At 51.5% G+C, this 18571-nt stretch overlaps 7 protein-coding genes across 7 annotated transcripts; 5 read left to right on the forward strand and 2 right to left on the reverse strand.

The window, feature by feature from the left end:
- The first annotated feature begins 1239 nt into the window (after positions 1-1239).
- On the forward strand, positions 1240-2406 carry COX23 (coiled-coil-helix-coiled-coil-helix domain-containing protein). The gene is made up of 4 exons (XM_046088096.1): positions 1240-1505; positions 1645-1752; positions 1812-1839; positions 1931-2406. Exons 1-4 carry the CDS (start codon positions 1426-1428, stop codon positions 1970-1972), a joined length of 258 nt encoding a protein of 85 aa, XP_045944064.1. The 5' UTR covers positions 1240-1425; the 3' UTR covers positions 1973-2406.
- Positions 2407-2811: 405 nt separating this feature from the next.
- On the forward strand, positions 2812-6133 carry LDX57_006395 (MDM20/NAA25 family protein; the record flags this gene model as incomplete). The annotated part of the gene is made up of 8 exons (XM_046088097.1): positions 2812-2946; positions 3023-3298; positions 3364-3540; positions 3661-4001; positions 4062-4341; positions 4399-5164; positions 5217-5329; positions 5381-6133. The coding sequence occupies 8 exons, from the start codon at positions 2812-2814 to the stop codon at positions 6131-6133; spliced, it is 2841 nt and encodes a 946-aa protein (XP_045944065.1).
- Positions 6134-7587: 1454 nt separating this feature from the next.
- rpl36 (60S ribosomal protein eL36) lies at positions 7588-8603 on the forward strand (the record flags this gene model as incomplete). Its single annotated transcript, XM_046088098.1, has 3 exons — positions 7588-7635; positions 8037-8222; positions 8520-8603. 3 exons carry the CDS (start codon positions 7588-7590, stop codon positions 8601-8603), a joined length of 318 nt encoding a protein of 105 aa, XP_045944066.1.
- Positions 8604-9362: 759 nt separating this feature from the next.
- Positions 9363-10950, reverse strand: LDX57_006397 (putative UBX domain protein; the record flags this gene model as incomplete). Its single annotated transcript, XM_046088099.1, has 2 exons — positions 9363-10758; positions 10814-10950. 2 exons carry the CDS (start codon positions 10948-10950, stop codon positions 9363-9365), a joined length of 1533 nt encoding a protein of 510 aa, XP_045944067.1.
- Positions 10951-11399: 449 nt separating this feature from the next.
- pup3 (proteasome core particle subunit beta 3) lies at positions 11400-12245 on the forward strand (the record flags this gene model as incomplete). Its single annotated transcript, XM_046088100.1, has 4 exons — positions 11400-11402; positions 11467-11485; positions 11556-12010; positions 12102-12245. 4 exons carry the CDS (start codon positions 11400-11402, stop codon positions 12243-12245), a joined length of 621 nt encoding a protein of 206 aa, XP_045944068.1.
- A 303-nt stretch (positions 12246-12548) lies between these two features.
- Positions 12549-13986, reverse strand: LDX57_006399 (epoxide hydrolase; the record flags this gene model as incomplete). The annotated part of the gene is made up of 4 exons (XM_046088101.1): positions 12549-13267; positions 13332-13404; positions 13472-13599; positions 13671-13986. 4 exons carry the CDS (start codon positions 13984-13986, stop codon positions 12549-12551), a joined length of 1236 nt encoding a protein of 411 aa, XP_045944069.1.
- A 475-nt stretch (positions 13987-14461) lies between these two features.
- Positions 14462-18571, forward strand: LDX57_006400 (uncharacterized protein). The gene is made up of 2 exons (XM_046088102.1): positions 14462-15114; positions 15194-18571. The coding sequence occupies exon 2, from the start codon at positions 15384-15386 to the stop codon at positions 18249-18251; it is 2868 nt and encodes a 955-aa protein (XP_045944070.1). The 5' UTR covers positions 14462-15114; positions 15194-15383; the 3' UTR covers positions 18252-18571.

Consider the following 18571-nt stretch of genomic DNA (forward strand, 5'->3'; position numbering starts at 1 on the left):
TCTCCCTGTCGGTCGATCTCTTTTGATGTAACTACCGATATTATTTAGATACTATACCGAGAAGTTCTACACGGGTCACTGAGCTCCCTCTCGTATGGGCTCAAGTAGGGAAACCAACAAAGAAGAGAGACCCGAAGCCACAGCCGCTGCAACGGTGACTTGTTGGAATTTCTGCGTTTGCATGTTGCTCGTCTCGCCCTGCGTTCTACCGACTTGCGTCCGCGGGTTAATTTGCTTGGCGGTGGTATCGCCAGGTGTGATGAGTCCCGGACTGGGCGCTTAAGTCATGGCAATAATTCCATTCGGACATGTCCTAGGTTCTTGTCGCAGGATATGGCAAGATTCCAGACCTGTTTGGCAATTTCGAGGCTAGGACAATGCCACCGTTTATCTGTTTTGCTCCTGCATGCAACTACCCCATCCTTGTATTCGAGTCTTCCGGGCATATGGGTGCTTCTACCCCAGTATTCCTCGTCATGGGGATAATCAGGAAGAGGGCCACTTTACTCTGTTTATTCCAAGACATGATCTTCATGGACCCTAGTTAACCGGACACTGTCACTTTCCTACAAAAACCGACTCTAATCGAAAGCTATATCTTCATATCGCAGAATGCTTGGTCATAGGGAACATTTCACTACATGTGTCGCTCAAAGTCCGTTCAATATCGTGGGGGTCAGCAGTCCCAATAGTACAGGCCACAGCACTGTGAACCAATAGATAACTGGGCATAACCATGAAGGATCTTACACCCAGCGAATCAGCTACAACTGAGATCAGCCATCCGTATTGTTGCTAAATTGCGATCATAGTGCTCCCCAATGAAGGAAAAGAAAAACACCAGGGTTATCTGAATATATGTGACTCCTGTCCTGGCGCTGGACTACTTTACAACTGCACCAGCCCGTTCACTAGAACCCCAGATCCTCGGAATCCAGATGCGCGTTGTCGAGTTCAGTCTATAGCTCTTGTTAGCGACATCAGCACTTGTCATCGGCTTCCGGTCAAATTGGAGAAGCAACACCGAAGATGAAACGTGAAACACATTGAGAAGTATATATATAGACAGCAGTTAGTTTGATTGGTGGCGAGTTTCAAGAAAAAGATCCTGAGGTTCACCACTTGTCAGAACATTCGAACAAGTCTCATGATTTGCCAGCTTTCTCTTCACTTTCAAGGCAATGCAAGAACCAATGACTCCAAAGATGCTCCTCTCGCACTGTATACATCCAAATCCTAGGGCTGCTAGTCGGTGACTAAGCCGGTGGACACTCGACGCGCCAAGACCCGGGGATCGCTCGAAGCAGTTTAGCCCGCCAAACCTCCATCGCCCTCTTTCCTCCGCGATTCCGTATAGTATCCTCCTTTCGTTTGCTTCCATCCTCTCTATCGTTCTTTCATCCGAACCCTTAGATATTACTTGCAATGCCATCCCAAGAAGGACAGAAATCGCCAGACCAAGACCACCCCAACTCCTGGGGAAATGTGGAGCGCAAATTCAGCAAGTAAGTTTGAGTTGAGATACCTTCCAGGACATGGACGCTACTTGCAGTTCGACTTGGGCCATTGTATAATTTAAATGCTCGCACTTTCCCCCTTCTCGAGACTGTCTATCAATTGAAACTGATCACGTTCAATCTGCAGTAAAACTGCAAGCGAATACTATGATCCTTGCCAGGATTTTGCGGACCGCAGTCTCAAATGTATGAAGCGGAATGCGTTCGACCGCGAGATGTGTCATGACTATTTCCAGTATGTCCATGCTTTTTGACCCTGTAAACTCACTCAGCACCACTAATAGTCATTTATAGAGCCTATCGCGACTGTAAAAAACAGTGGGTAAGTTGTGCTAGAGCGCAGAGTCTTCAACTCTGGGCCTGGCTTCTCAGGACGATGGGCCCATGCAGTCTTGTAGCTAACGCATGATTAGTTGACACAAAAGAAGCTTGCCGGGTCTCCGGCTGCAAAGTAATGATAGCAGTCGACGATCATATTATCGGAATGTCGCGACAAGGTTTCGTTTTGATACTATAATGACCTCTGCGTTCCAAAGGTATCTTGGGTATTGAGACAAAGCAGCCGGTTATCTTCAGGTCGCTTAAACGGGCATTTACCCAGACCTCTGATGACTGACGAGTCGAAGTGCACAATACCAGACGGGAACTGGACCATGACCACCTTTTCAGTCAATCCAGAAGCATCGGCATTGGGTTTGCAGGCAAACATATGCTATTCCCGGTATCCCGTTGAAGTTGGTTCTGTTTAGTAGTTGATCTACGAGATAAGCGCTCTGTCTCTTCTTGCTTTGCTTCTCCCGACACTCTTCGCCACAGTCTCCTTATCCTAAATGGTTGTTCATTACCTACGTGTATATTATCTCTCTAATGTGAATGACTTGCTCTTCTATACCTACTAACGTAGTATGAGGCAATTGGGGTAACAAGGATACCCTCATGGTAATGCTCGTTACCTAATGGGCGCTAGGACAATTCATGATAGCAGCAAAATTATCGAGGACATAGAGGCATAGCAAATATAGAAAGAAAATCGAACTACGTAGAAGTAGAAAAGAACGGTTCCTGAGGACACCGCCATCACCGCCTTTCAACTGCCGCCCGCCATGAAAAACCGCGGGAGATGCAAGCAGAGGCGGAAACCACCAACATCCCGCCGACCACCAATTCCCCCGCACATCGTGTGCTGTGCTTGGCTGCGCAGCATACGCCTACTTCCTGCTTTTCCTGTCGACCCGAATTCCCCGATATCTCCTATCCTCTAACCAACTGATCAGTTTCTTGGTCGTCTTCCGTCATGTCCACCAATGACGCCGTGTTCCACCGCCGGAACAAACCAATCCAAGATGCCATTGACGGGCAGAATTTCAAGCAGGCCCTGCAGCTGATTGAGAAGCGCATGAAGAAGGGAGAGGACACCCGGTTTCTCAAAGTGAGTGGTCGGTCGGATCGGTCTATTTCAACCAGAGGCTGACCATTTGAATTGTGTGCATTCGGCCAAATACTAGGTGTGGAAGGCGCACGTTCTTTTTCGGCATGCCGACGACACCCACCGTCAGCGCGGTATCGCTGAGACCCTCGACCTGTGCAAAGTGGACCCCCCGGCGACCGATCTCGATACGCTGGACATCCTTTACGAGTCCTTGCAGAAGATTGGGGGCCAGGCAGATGCCATGAGAAGCATATGGGAGAGAGCCTCGAAAGCCAAGCCCCAGGATCTGGATCTTCAAATGAAATGGTTCGAGCTTGCGTTCGATGGCGACGATTGGAAGTCGGCACAGAAGGTTGGGGATACTCGCACGCACGACCATCAACTAGGGCTTCCGGTAACTGACGCGGTGGGGAACAGGCTGCCATGACCCTCCAAAGCAACTTCCCTAAGGACCGAAGATACTACTTCTGGGCCATCTTCCTCAGCTACCTCGTCGCCGTCGACGAGTCCAGCTCGGAGGCTGAGAGTAAGCTGTTCGGTACCTTGGCCTATCGCATGGCGTCGAAGGCTGCTGATAGCGTCCCTTCTGATCCGGTATGACACCAGCTTCCCGTCTCTACCCCCGCAATGCATTGGAACCCTACCCGCTGGTATTCAGTCTATGACGCAGTGGCTCTCCGGATATGATGTTGATGTTTAATGCCATGCAAACAGAAAGAGCTGCTAAGCCCCCCACGAGCTATTCAAAATGCCGAGGAGCTTCTTCTTCTCGCAAAAATCTTTGAATCTCAAGGGCGGCATGCTGAACTTGTGAACATCCTTAATAGCCAATCCGTTGGAATTAGCTCTCGAATCATCCAAAACGATTGGTCTTTCGTCGGGGTGAAGCTCTCTAGCCTTGAAAAGGCTCAGATGTGGACTGAGGGCCTGTCCTACACAAAGGACCTGCTCGCAATCCCCACTACCGAAGATGAGCGCAAGGCTCTTCAGGAGCATGACGACTGGGCAGTCTGGAGCCTACTAGTTGCTGCGGTCCGGAATATCAACAATCAGGAGTATGTCATGGGCCCCTCATCGCGCAGTACTTTCGAGAGATTGCTAACAGGTCTTCTCAGGACTCTTGAGGAAACTCAAAAGTTTATCAATGGGTTCATAGAATCTGAGCCAAAGTCGCGCAATGCGCAATTGGCCCGTCTGGATCTGATTCACTTCCAGTTTCAGTCGGGTAACCTGAAGGCGGATGAGCTGGTGGCTGCGTGTCAAGAGTACTTTGATCGTAACAAGAACAAACTTTACTGCTTTGGTGACCTGCAAACCTATTTGTCGGCACTCGATAAGGACGCCTTATCAAAATTTGTGGAGTATACAATCCAGGGTCAAGAGGAGGCGAGTGACGTATGTTCCACTTAGTACACCGCCCCTTGTTACCGGAAAGCTAACAGCTCGTTGCAGAAAAAGAATGATCCTTTCAAGGGCGTTGCCGTTATCAATGCGCTGAAGTTAGAGTATTGCTTCCTGCTATCGGCCGACGAAGCAAATGCGACCAAGTCAAAGGTGGAAGACTTTGCCTCACGCTGCCTGCAAAAGTACCGGAAGGTGGAGCGGCCGGAACGAGATGCTGCGTCCTCTACGATTGAGAGTCAGCCCAGCGACGATTTGTTGCTGCTCGCTGCTATGAGCTTGATTCGCTTCAGTGAAACCTTGGCCTCAGACAACCAGGAACAAGTTTTGAATCTCATGCACATTCGCGCAGCAGCCATTCTGGAACGCCTCCTCCAGGATTCTCCCCATAACTATCAAGCACTACTTCTTCTCGTGCGAATTTATCTGCGCCTGGGTGCAGGATCACTGGCTCTGAAGACGTTCAGCAAGCTCTCTGTTAAACAGATACAATTCGAGACCGTCGCCCACAACCTCTTCACACGTCTTGCCACAATTCACCCGCAGTCGGCCCCGCCTATCGAGGGTGCGGAGTACAAGGACTTTAACCCCCAGTCCGCCTTCGTTCAGGCTCTTAACTTTTACCGGACTGCTGAAATCACCACAGTTAGGCACCGGTCCAACGGTTTGGACTATGGCAGCTACGTGAATATCGAAGGGACCATTGATCTTCAGAAGCGTCTTAAAAATAGCATCTGTCGAAGGCTTTGGGCGCTCGAAGTGCGACGTATTCAGAGGCTGGTCGGTGGCGATCCGATGGGCCGTTTTGAAGAGATCGGTAAGTTTTGGCGCATCTTACACAACGAGCAGCTGCTTACACGTAACAACAGCGAGAGACACATCGCCTTTGGTCGATCAGCGTGTATTCGATGCATTCATGAACTGCGAGGTCTCGGGCAAACCATCCTTGGAAGAGCGGGTGCGCCCGGGACCCTTGCCTCAGGTGAGTTGCCCCTTGTATGCTGGGTTTGCGGCAGGGTTCTAATAAAAGCAGGAGCAATGGGTGAAATCGACTAGGATGACAGATGAGCTATTCGGGCTCCTCAAGGACATAATACTTCAGAAGCCCATCACTGCCCAACCTGATCTGCCTAACCTTGAAGAACTTGTGGGATCCAATGCGACCTCCGAGATGACCCAGCCCGAGATTGAGGGGGTCAAGGTCAACCTGGACCTCTTCAAGGTGGCAGCATACCTCGGCGGATCTAAAGCTGTCTCCTCTGAACAAGTCGAAAACAGCTTGACCCAGGTGGAGGAATGGTTGAACGAGAAGTCTCAGCAACTTTCTGTGGAAGACGGCCAAATTTCTAACGCTGTCTCGAATACCGCAATTTTCCTGAAGTCGGACATCCCAACTGCTCCGTCATGGAAGAGCTTCCATAATCTTTTTGTCGTTTTGGAGTCCTTGAAGGCGGTGATTTTTGTCGCGACCATTGTTTCTAGGAAGACCCCCAAGGTTCCCAAGGTTCCGAAAGACCAAGTAGCACGTTTGGGTGAAGCTGCACGCCAGGTTCACCAAGCGATCCGAGTCAATGTCCGCACGCTGAAGTCGCGGATCTCGGAACCTGGCATGCTTGGGTCCTTGATCGACCTGGTCGGAAGTGGTGATGGTAAAAGCGAGGTTGGCCCTGAGCTACGGGCTGAGCTAGAGAAGACCCTTGACACATCTGCGGTAGAGATGTTCTGTGGCGAGTTGATGGAGAGTTGGGAAGAAGGGCTTGCCGGACTGTTTGCCGTTACTCTATAACGACATATCTGTATAGCCAACGTTTATACATCTGTCCATACACTTATTAGACATTACACATTTTTGGACACCCGAGACTGTTTCTTGCTCTTCATACATTACCAGCCTGCCTGACCGCTATCCCACGGGTCACCGATATCTGCAAGGGGGATGAGCTACCCCTTACTGCCTTCAACGTTGACCACCTGGCGTCCACACGGTCTGGAATAGAGTTGCACAACAGTTTGACAAGTACCCGTTCCCTTGGAATTCTCCAAGTCACCAGGGGAAGACCTCGTGAGAGATTTCCCCCTATGCAACACTGCAGGTGATTTAATCGGGCCTCCTTGCATCGAATAGACCTAGAATATCCCCTATCCTAGGCTGTCTTACACTTTAGTCATTTCTGAGTCTCGAGCAAGGAATGTGTAGCCTTGGTAAAACCTTGCGGTCAACTAGGTGTTTAGAAAATAGCCTCTTTGCCCATATCTCGAGTCTTCTAGAGAAAGGAACCCAGTTGCGCATTCCCGAGAATAGATCTCCGTCTACTTACGATGGTCTAAGCGCATATCAAACATCATGTACCTCACCGCCGGTGTCTGGAGCAACAACAGAAAGAGCAGACCGGAGGGGTGCCTTCCCATGTTGCCTAGGTTTTTAAGGGCGTACGTACAGTACTATCTATGTTGTAGATAGCCTCTCTTCTCAAATCCTACCGTTGTTCGACATGGAACGCTAATAGCAGTACAGTGCAGCCCAAGTGTCCTCCAGGTTCATCACAGGCTGTTTACCGATTTTACCTACGTTCTTTCAGCATGTGGGCCGGAGAACCGCGACCTGGTTCACTGGCAGACGAGGAGACGATTCATCGGGAGACGATGAGACGAACAAGACAGACATCCCTCTTCATCAGCGCAGCGTCGTGGAGCTGGTGCCTCGAAGCAATCGGCACTTAGAAGGCCTCACGCATCCATATCCTGGTTGTCAATTGCAAGTATATCAGGGCGGTAGCTATGCGACAGCCAAGGCCAACGTAGAAGGGAACGTCGTCGGCGAGGAAGGAACCAGAGCCGGGGATATGGGGATCATTAAGACTGTTGAGGTGGATGTGGAGTCTGCGCCGAATGGACCTCCCAGCGTGAAGATCATGTATAGTAGCTGAAGAGTGAGTCCTCGGTGAAAGTCGTGGACGAGAACAATGATAAGTAGTTAACAACAACAGACTAAGCCGAATAGGGCGACCCACGGCCGCCAACCCCGTGACCCACAGCCCGTCGCTGCATTTCTGCCTTTCTGCCTCAGGTATCAACAGGGCGGTCAGCGAGCCCTAAGCCCTAGAACTCGCTACGCACGAACGCTCGAGCCAACCAAAATCCGGCAAACTCCATCGCGATATCCGTCCGCACCGACGCCCTTCGACTCGACAAACTCCCTCAGCAACCACCGTCGTCGCCAACCCAGTCACAACCGTCGAGATGGCGCAAGAACGCTCCGGAATCGTGGTCGGCTTGAACAAGGGCCACGTAGGTTCTCCCTGCAACCTGATCTGATGATTTTTTCTTGGTCCTTGGTCCGGTCTTTTTTTGGTCAGTCGAGCTTGGCCGGTCGGTCGATTGCATTTGGATCGGATGGAAACCGGATACCTGGAATTCGAACGAAGGAGAAAACGGGATGAGCAGGGATGGGGCATTGGTGTCGCACGGACATTAAAGCAGAAGGAGGAAGAACTCAAGAGATAGGAACGAAGCAAGAGATGGAATGCATATATTGAAATTGGATTCAATACGGGACCTCGACAAATTCGATCCACCAATCCATCCGACAAACCGCGCTCTCACTGAACCAAGACCGGACGAGACCAAGGAAAATTTCATCGGTGACTTTCCATGCCATGGGGTCATGCTAATCCAAATATCTGTTATAGAAAACCACCCCCTTCCAGACCCCCAAGAACCGCATCAGCCGCACCAAGGGTCAGTCCTCTCGCCGTACCGCTTTCGTCCGTGAGATCGCCCGCGAGGTTGTTGGTCTTGCTCCCTATGAGCGCCGCATCATCGAACTCCTGAGAAACACTCAGGACAAGCGTGCTCGTAAGCTCGCGAAGAAGAGAGTACGTTTTATTGCATCCGATCGACAGTGATTACGGCAGTGGTGGCGGTGTCGTGTGTCTTGTTATCTGTTCTGGTTCAATGGTTGGAATGTCCTGCTCTGTATTCGACTCGGGGCTTTCACACAGAGTCTAGCTCGGGATAATCTGCATGGTCGGATCATTCTCACGGACAGGCTACCGATACGCTGGAAGGATTCCAATCTCCGTTGAACCAGAGCAGCGCGTACATATCGACCTCACCACCTTGTCTTTCTCTCCACATGACCACATCCCAGCTAACATGTTTTACCTCTACAGCTCGGTACCTTCTCCCGTGGCAAGGCCAAGGTTGAGGATATGCAGCGTGTCATCGCCGAGGCCCGCCGCACGGGTGCTCACTAAATTCATTTTCCGTTCCAATGAAAGTTTTCTCCTATTAGCCAAGACCTTTACAAAAAGAACGAGATGACGAGAACACAACCAAAATGAATTTAAACCCTCTTCGTGTGGCTGATTGGCAATGACGTGTGTTCGTTGTAGAAGGGAATATGAAACAAAAAATACGAAATTTAATACCCACCCATCCGAGAGAGAATCACTGGGTTGGCAAGATTAAGATGCGAGATTATCTCATTTCTTTCTCTCATGCTGCTCTTGTGCTTTTCTCCTGTCTTTTGTGTCGCCGAAGGATTTAGTTCCCGTAGACGTTTGGACAAACTGGATGCCAAAAAGGACGATATGAAACGGTTCGTTGGAGCCTGGAACATAAATTCAATACCACTGGGATTTTGTTTTCTTTTTCATGTGGTCTGTTTGTTCTTGTAGGTTGGGGGGTTGCACGTAGGCATGGTAGAGAAAGAGGTCCATGCTATTCATTACCCCAGACTCCGGGGTCTAGACTCTTAACTCTTGACTCTACATCGGGTATTTCTTCCTAGCTGATAGTCTTCGGCGGGGTCTATCTTGGCTTTCCTTTTAGCAGTAGCTGGATGTTATCAAGACTACTATAGTTACTGTTCGCATACGCTACTACTCGATAACGCCAGGGATATCCCTGACCTACAAAGTATCAGAGATGTTACATCGAATCATTCCTAGTCATCTAAGGACATGCACGGCATAGTCACATAAGAACGCCGTGATCAAGGCCAATCAGCGGTTCTATTTCTTTCCAGGCAACTTCAGCCACTTGGGTAGTGTTCCCGGTTTGCGAGTGCCCGACTTCTCGCCAGATTGTTGGCCCGCCCCTGGCTTTGGCTGGACGATGTCTTCCGAGGTGTCCATGATCTCGGGCGGTTGCTCTACCTTGTGCTGCCGTGCTTTATTCTGAAGCTCTGGCTTGAGCAAATCGGCTCGATGCTGTCGGGCAGCGGGCGATGCATCGGCGTCCCAGGAGAAGTTGACGAGGACTCGGCCCGTCATGCCGAGGTCTTTGATCAAGAGGCTTGTCGCCGAGTCTGGGACCACGCTCTGGATCTTTCTTCCTCCGGTACCAGGCGGGCCCGCAGGCAGGTGGGTGAGAATGAACTTCTCTGAAGCGAACGGTCCTGCAAGACAGTTCCTCACAAAATCGTAGAGGGTTCTTCCTGTATCTTCTTGCCTAAACTTCGCTACTACCTGGCTCTGGTCCGGAAGACGGACTTTCACGTCGACTTCATGCACTGCGGCCAGCTTCTCCTCTTCGGCTGCGGCTTTGGCGGCGATTTCTTTGTCTGATAGAAGCTTTTTGTTCTGAGAGGCCATGTTGAGACGGCGTTGGTGTGCTTGCGCATGGTCCACTGATGGAACATAGTCACTGTCATTATATGAAGCTTGCGCGGACTGGGGTGTGTCGTTGGATGGAGGGGCGAAGACGGTTATAGAGCGGGAGGAATCAGTCGGCAACTCCGGCGACTCAACGGCGGCAGGGGAGAGTTCGGTTTGAATTTCTGGTTGTGCTGATGCGGCGGTTGTATTCGACGTGGGGTCGGAGGTAGAGACTGGTTGCTGCTGTTCGGTCTGAGCCGATTCCTCGGGCTTCTGTGTCTGTTCCGCCGGCGATTCTTGTTTCACCGGGGCATCATCGTCACCAAACGCTTTGAAATAGTCCTGGATTTTCACCATCGCCACTTCCAGCGGTTCTTCCGTGCGTCGGAAACTCAATCTAAGCAGGACGTTTCCGTTGTTGAAGCCCAGCTGAGCTAGGGACTTCTGCAAATCGGTGAAGGTCGATAGTTCTCTTTCCATTATCTGCACCACTGGCGTTTCGTAGAACAATCTGCCGGCTCCGGTATCACCGCTCGTCACGGGGACGCCTCGGGCTGTGAGGTTTCGGGTGGAAGTGGCTCCCGCAACCCCGGCCTCGAATTTGCGCAAGATAAACCATATCGTAGTCGTGCTGGGGAACTTGTCCAAGATGCGTCCGTTTGGAGTGCCTCGTGCTTCTGACTCCGGGAGCTGTAGTGCGACGGTGACGACGGAAGGCGAGCGCGAGAGTTGAACCAGTTCAAGTTTTGCGCCGGAGGTCAGGCCGGACAGTCGAAATACTAAAGACAGGTCGAGTTGCTTTCCCTTGTGTCTTGGACGGAGTCAGCCCTCATGTCGACAGTCAAGTGTTGGGTGGTAGACCTTACTTCAGCCCATATTGACTGGCGTCGACGCCTAGTTTCTTGCAGCCTTCTTGCAGAATATCCGTCAGATGCTTCCCGGGGGTCGTCTTGATCGTGGCTCTCCGAGCTGTCGAGTCGAGGACTACGACATGAGAGCTCATGGTTCAAAAAATGGCCGCTTTGATATTGCGGGGCTGATAATGAGAAAGAGAAAGAGAAAGAGGATTTAGCGGGTGAGCTCAAGGCTTGCGACCGATCAGTGAATATTAGCGATCACCTGCGCAGAAGGGTGGTACAGAAGAGCGTAGAAGAGGAGAGAAAGAATCGAAGTGTTGGTGAAAGTGAAGCAGGAAGAGAGGAAAGAATAGGCAGCGGGCGCATCGTCATCGGCAGAAGCTCGGCGGCTCCACGCGTTGCTGGCAGGACAGGCAGAGAGAGCTTCCGTCAACTCCAACTTCCACTCTTCCATCTCTCTTCCCCGTCCCGCTCAACTCCCTCCCCTTCCTTTCTCTCCCATCCCCAATTCTCCCAGTTCAACTATTTCTCAGCCTACATCCTCTCCTGGGAGCTCCATTTGATTTCCGATCTTTGGGATTTTCCTGCCGCAATCATGGTATGTGTGCCGTGCCCTTCCTCTGTCTGACTGACCAAGCAAGCCAAGCTGACCATCTCCCCAGAGCTCTCCCTTCGACATCAGTATGCCGTGCTCCCCGTATCCCATCTGAACCCCATCGTTTGTCGCCGTATTAACCCTCTCGTTCTACAGATGGCGGTGCCTGCGTTGCCATGGTGGGCAAGGACTGCGTCGCGATTGCCTGTGATCTCCGCCTGGGTATGCAGGCCCTGACCGTCTCCAACAACTTCCCCAAGATCTTCAACTACGGCCCCCAGACCTTCCTCGGTTTGACCGGTCTGGCCACCGATGTCTCGACCGTCTCGGATCTTTTCCGCTACAAGGTCAACATGTACCGACTCCGTGAGGAACGGAACATCGCCCCCCAGACCCTAGCCAACCTGGTCAGTTCATCGCTGTACGAGAAGCGATTCGGACCTTTCTTCGTCAGCCCCGTGGTGGCTGGTATCAACCAGACGACGGGCAAGCCTTTCATCTGCGGGTTCGACAGCATCGGGTGTATCGATTTTGCAAAGGACTTCATCGTGAGCGGGACGGCTAGCGAGCAGCTGTTTGGTACTTGTGAGAGCCTGTGGGAGCCGGGTCTGGTATGTTGAAACCACCAAGAATTCTGGGTTCTTGAAGAGACGACACGTCTCGACAATGATTTGATGTCCGACCGATGCTAACCCATACCAGGAGGCCGATGATCTGTTCGAAACCATTTCTCAGGCCCTCCTCAGTGCCGTCGACCGAGACGCCCTCTCCGGTTGGGGTGCCCAAGTATACATTATAGAGAAAGACAAGGTGACCAAGCGGTTATTGAAGGGAAGACAGGACTAGAGCGGTCCATTGCGGGATATGAATTTTTGTTTCCTTTTTTTTTCTGAATCATGCTGTTCGATGTTCTAATTTAACGCACCATTACCATTGATTGATATTCTGCCGGACGGGAGCAGCTTTCTGGCGTCTGTGGTCTCCACTTGATGTTACATACTGTCGATTGCGACGAGGCAGAGTAGAGAGTGAGGACATAAGAGAGAGGTCGACAACAAAACAGGGATATTTACACAAAATAGATCTCTGCATCCTTGCCCGGGTTCTTGTCTACAATCCACAACGTATGACTTTTTCATAAAGCTACGATCAGTACCCAGACCTTCCTGACACAGCGCCATGGGCCTGACCGTTCCTCCCCAGGAACGCCTTGATATCCCAAGCCAGCAACTCGGGCACCTCCCAGGCCGCGAAATGACCCGCACAGTCATATTCATTAGCCCGAACGACGTTTCCGATAAGCCACCGCCAGTACAGAGGCACCCGGAACAATTCTCGGCGGAACTGAGCCACAGCGAACCGGACACCATGGGGAGCAACGGTCGACATCACGTCGGCCGTTGTTAGACCCGGGGAAGGAGAAGGGGAGTCCTTCCGAGCCGCTTCGTAGTAAATCCGGACAGACGCCGCAGGCCCTGCGGTGGAAAATTGATAGATACTCACCCAAGTCAGAATCTCATCATCTGTCCACGGGTAGTTGTCGGTCCAGGCATGCAGCTTCTCGTAGATCCAAGCTAACAGCGCCACTGGACTGTCGTGGAGGGCATATCCCAACGTCTGAGGACAGGTCTCTTGCTCACGGAAGTAGCTGTTCCCCTCCGTCAGGTACTGCTTCGTAGCGACGAGATGAGCCTTATCCTTGGACGAAAATGGAATGGTCAGGAGAGACTGGAGAAACAGGAGTGGGTTGCGCCATGGGAGGGGCGGCATCACGGGCAAGAAGTTGATATGCACGGCTTTGACCTGGTCGGGATAGCGATTTGCCATGACACGAGCGATGATACTTCCCCAGTCGCCGCCTTGGATGGCTGTCGAGACATGAGAATTTTACTTTTTGAACTGGCTTTTGAACTGCACGGGGTTACAACAGACCGTATTCGTGATAGCCCAATGCAGTCATGACGGCATGCATGGCTTCCGCATACTGAACCAGACCGAAGCCTTTCTATACCGGTAATGACGTTCAGTTGGGTTCGTATTTAGAAGGAACACCTGGGAGTCTTTCAACTGACCTTTTTCACGGCAAATGAAAAGCCAAAGTTGGGCAACGAAGGCACCACCAGGTGGAATGCTGGCTGCTGCTCATCGCCCGCCGTTAGCAATGGGATGAGCTTAGTGGCTTCGAGGAAGCTTCCGGGCCCTGCGGAGACGGCGTTATTTGTTACTATTGCCATGGCGAGCTTGGAAGAGGTCTGGACCGGGGAGGCCTACAGCCATGGAGAAAGACCAAGGGGATGGCGTTTGGATTAGAATTGGTATGATGCAGACAGTGGATATCCAATTCGCCGAACCCCGACACCGTGATTGGGACGAGAAATTGTTTCAATGTCTCGTTCAGTTCCTTTTCCTTGTGTCGCCAGTTGAATCCATCGCGCCAGTACGCAGTCAAACGCTTCATTTCGGCCAACGGGACGCCCATGTCCCATTCAGCATCATCTAATTCATTGGGAAAGGATGCCGTTTCGAGTTTCTGCTGCAGCTTCTGCAGCTGTGCATCGGAGACGGCGATTTTGAATGGTTTTGCCATGATTTCTATGCGTGATGGAAGTAGTTCTATTCAGACCAGACGCCGTGATTTCTGGCGTTCTTAATCGTTGTCACTTGTGTCACAGCCTCGGTCCACGTGAATTGGGAACGATGTTTGCTAGTGAAAACACGATGTTGCTATTGGATGGCTATCTTTGGAGACTTTGGGGTTTAGGCAGCTTGCCGAATATTCCCTTCTATGAGTGTCGAGTGGAATCTCTTCGAGGTCTTTGGGGGGGTGGAAGAGGATCGTCGGTCAGGAGACATTATTAAAATTGATTAATTGCGGTGGAAGAATATATTTCGACGGGTCTGGCCACGTCTATCTTGCACAAATTAATCTGGCCATGAAATAATTTCTTGCAATTGTCTGAGAGAATTCTGGAGAGTCTTACTTTTAAGACTCTTGAGTATACTTACCACCTAAGTATAAGTCATAGTTTAAGGACCTGGACAGAGAAAGACTCACCGCTGAAAAGGCGAGGGTTTCAGCCTCCCCGCGTCTAGACCGGCCGATCGGCAAATCGACTTTCTCTCCTTCTCCCCTCCTCGTCTTCCCCTTCCTTTCCCTTGGCTTCCTCTCTCTCTCTCTCTGTCTCTCTTCCTTCTCTTTTTCTCTCCTCTTCTTCCCCCCCTCCTCTCCCTCTTCCTTCCCCTCCGTCTCACTTGCTCCCCTCGACCTTTGCTTGTCGTTGCTTCTCATCGTCCGGTGGATCCGCCAATTCCCCCCGTCCATCGGTGCTTCGACGCTCTTGTCTTGTGTGGACACCTTTTTTTCGACCCCATCTGGCCCGGCATCCGATCTGTGCTTCCTTTTTTTTCCTGTCTTGAAAAATTTCTCCCTCCCCTATGGCGGAATCATCGTGAAACAGATCATTACAACTCGTCCCTTTACTCGATCTAAGGCGACCTTGTCATCTTCGACCTCCCATTTGCTATCTGCCTATATCCACGCTGGAACATTCGAAGACGAAGACGAAGCGGCTTCCTTCTTCCGCAGTACCTAAGGGCGCCATCGTACCGAGCGCCCGATCTTCGTGGTGAGGCTCGCCTTGGGCTTCGTCTTCTCTGTCAGACTAGGGTCATGTATGTTCTCGATCAACCATTGGGGGAACCGCAAATTTGCTGGGTTATTGGCAATTTTCCTTCTTTCATATTTATTCCCGCAACTTGTCCGGTCGCTAACTGAACCCGTGGTTCCATTCTAGACAGAGAGCCATGCTTTTTGCCTTGTTCAAAAACTCGTTTCGTGACTTATCGATCGCTTACTGCTCACTAACTCTCTCCTGGCGCCCTCCTATATCCTAGTTCAGGCGACTACGTCCGGAAGTTGACTTCTCCGGAACCTCCCATCTGGTCGATTTGGTATCACGGCAGAAGACGTTCTTTCTTCTCGCTATGTCTGACTCGGTCGAATCAGAATGGTCCAACTCCTTTCGCCCCGGACGTACTTCGTCATTTCTCCCCTGCAAATCCGAATGCCTTCCCGGGGACTCCTCCGCTGCCACCTTGCGGAACAGTGACGCGCAAGCCGACCCGTCGATCAGCCAACATGTCCGTGGACCGCAGAACGTTGCAGTCGATCGATTGGTAAAACTCAAACAAGACCTCCGGGGCTTGGACGCGGAATCATTCTGGACTCAGTTGATGGAACGACTTGCCTCACTCTGCAATTCCCAGTATGCCTTTGTGGCTCGAAAAGTTCGCGAAAATGATGTCGCGAAGGACGCAGAGGGCCGAAGCCCCTCCTTGCACGGCACTGCGTTCTACTACAACGATGGACATCAAACGGTGGGAATGTACAGGAACCGGTCGTTCGCAGGAGGCAACCCGCAATCTCACATGGACCACGGAAAAGCGTGCTTGATTCCCGAAAACCTGGGGTCATTTATATCATTCGACCAAGACAAGCTCCCGTTCGCCGCGGAAGGCTATTTGGCAGTCCCACTGTTTTCGGAAACTAAGTGTGCGGCCTACCTTGGGCTTATGTGGTCTGGACCCGGCTTGCAGAAACGGACGCTCTCCTGGCAATTTCTGGAAATGATTCTGCATTCGTTGGAAGATCTGATCGTCAAGCGAATTGCTGACGAAGCAGGCGATGCAAAATTTGATCGACCAACCCGGGAGGCCCATGCTGTTTCCGTGAGCCAGAAAATCGTGGATGAGACGCATATCAACCTTGTGCAGGGGCACGTTGACTTTTCTTCTCATGCTCTCAAGCCGTATGCTCGAAGCTTGTCCCATGAGCTTCGAACTCCGATGCAGGGAATTGTTGGAATGCTAGACGTCATGCATGCCACTGTCCGCGAAGCTATGCTTGGAAAGCCGCCTCCTACAACAGGGGGTGTCTTCCAAGCTTTGAAGGAAAGCATCGAGATGGTCCAAGATAGTGCTAGACGGGCGGTCGAGGCGGCCGATAACGTGGTCCATGCCTACGATTTGAACATGCAGGTGCCCAAAACCCCCCAGTTTGAGCGCGAAAATGACTGCTTCGGCGGGCCTGTCCAGTCGCCAGTCAATGCGCCCGAAACCCGCCCGAATATCTTTATTGAAGGCAGCAACATCACGGTGAATCCGTACAAACGGCGACGAAGTAACCCCATCGACAACAACGCTGGGCCGGCCTCGAAGCAAAAAGTCCCGCGTGTCTTGGGCCCGAAAGGGCTGTCGCCTCGAAGTGAGGAGGTCAAGAACGCGGTTCACGAGAGTGACAAAATCATCCAGGCGACCCCGGCACACCAGATCGAGGCCGTCATGGCGAGTATGGTCGATTCGCGTCCATCGTTGGCGGCGCGGCGCTCGGCGTCCCACCTCATGTTGGAAGGGATTAATCTCAACAACCGGGGTCCGGCGGTGCGATCCACCAAGCTTCGTGATCTCCTTCGACTGGTCATCAACGAATCCTTACACGTTGGCGGTCGGCCTGATTTTGCCGTGACGAATGCGACCGAACTCGGAGAAAGGATCGAAGTACGGTCGCGGTCTTCCGGTGGAGAGGTCTTCTCCAAAACGATCGATTGGACCGTTGATGCAGCATTGCCAGAAACGCTATACGTCGACGATCGCGATCTTGCCAAGCTGATCTCCTGTGTCTTTTTAAACGCCGTCAAGTTCACCAACAGTGGTGCGATTACGGTACATGCCAAAGTTGGCCGAAAAGCCAATGATATCATGATCAGTGTGCAGGATACGGGGTCAGGTATCCCGGAGGCCTTCCTGCCGAAGCTGTTCAAGCCTTTCGCTCGACAGGACGCATCTACAACCCGGAGCAAAGACGGACTTGGACTTGGACTTCTCGTAGCCAAGGGCCTTGCACGGAAAATGGGTGGCGATTTGATTTGCGTTCGCTCCTCGACTTCTGGTCCTGACCGTGGGTCGGAGTTTGAGGTTAGAATCCCGATCTACCAGTCTGAACCTTCTGCCAGGCAGTTCACTCCTGTCACGAAACTCTTAACTCCTCCTCAGCTTTGCGATCCGTCGAGACTAAGCAGCGGGAGCAGTTCGACGTTCATTCCGCCAATCCCCCCTTCGTCTCTCCCAGCGCAGCCAATCCAGCAGCCATCCCCTAGCCTCACAGACGAGTCATCGCATGCGACCACACCTGCTCGCTCGGTGCCTGCTGCCAAATCGTCGCAGGGCCCCATAAGCGGAGGCGCCTACGACAGCAAATTAGGCGAAAAACATCCACTCACCGTCCTTGTTGCTGAAGACAACAAAATCAATCGTCGCGTACTGGTGAACATGCTAAAGAGGCTCGGTTACAAAGACGTATACGAAGCATGCAACGGAAAAGAGGCCGTGCGGATCATGCAGAACATCATCGCGTCACAAGGGCCTGCAGAGACACCTGAAAGTGACCAGCCGCAAGTGCTGAAAGGCGTAGATGTTGCTGGCAACCACGCAGTCTCTGATTCTTCCGGCAATCCGAAAAAGTTGAAACCGGTGGATGTTATCTTGATGGATCTTTGGATGCCAGAAATGGATGGATACCAGGCCACCTCCAAGATATTCCAACTGGTCGACGAATACCACGGTCGATTCGCCGGTAATCCTCAGCCTGGCCGGTCAGCCAGCGGTTCCCCACCTTCGTCTCCCACAGTGCTAGCTGTGAGCGCTGATGTTACGGATGAGGCCCTGGCGCGTGCGTCCAAGGTCGGCATGAAAGGCTACATGACCAAACCATACAAATTGACCGACCTGGAGCGATTGATTAAGGGGTTCTGCAGTAATCCACCGCCACCCTTTGGTCAATCAACGAACTCATGATAATAGACTCCGTGATCTTGGGGCTCTTCTTCTCCCTAATGACCCTTTTCCTTTTTCTTCTTTCTTTTGTTTGGATTTTTCGTTATATACCTGGGTTCTCTTTATTTGGGCCTTTTTTCTTGGATATTTTCCACATATTTGATAACAGTCGACATGGAAATCTGGGTTGCGACTAGCGATCTTGAGTCCTGATGTATTTATGAGCAACATGCTGGCATCACATAATGACCATAACTTGAATAGGGGAGACAGACTAGGTGCACAAATGCATCAGGCTAATAATTTACATATAGAAATGATACTGGAATATTGATGATACA

Source organism: Aspergillus melleus, assembly GCF_016097325.1.
Source record: "Aspergillus melleus strain CBS 546.65 chromosome Unknown contig3, whole genome shotgun sequence".
NCBI classification, from domain to species: Eukaryota; Fungi; Ascomycota; class Eurotiomycetes; order Eurotiales; family Aspergillaceae; genus Aspergillus; species Aspergillus melleus.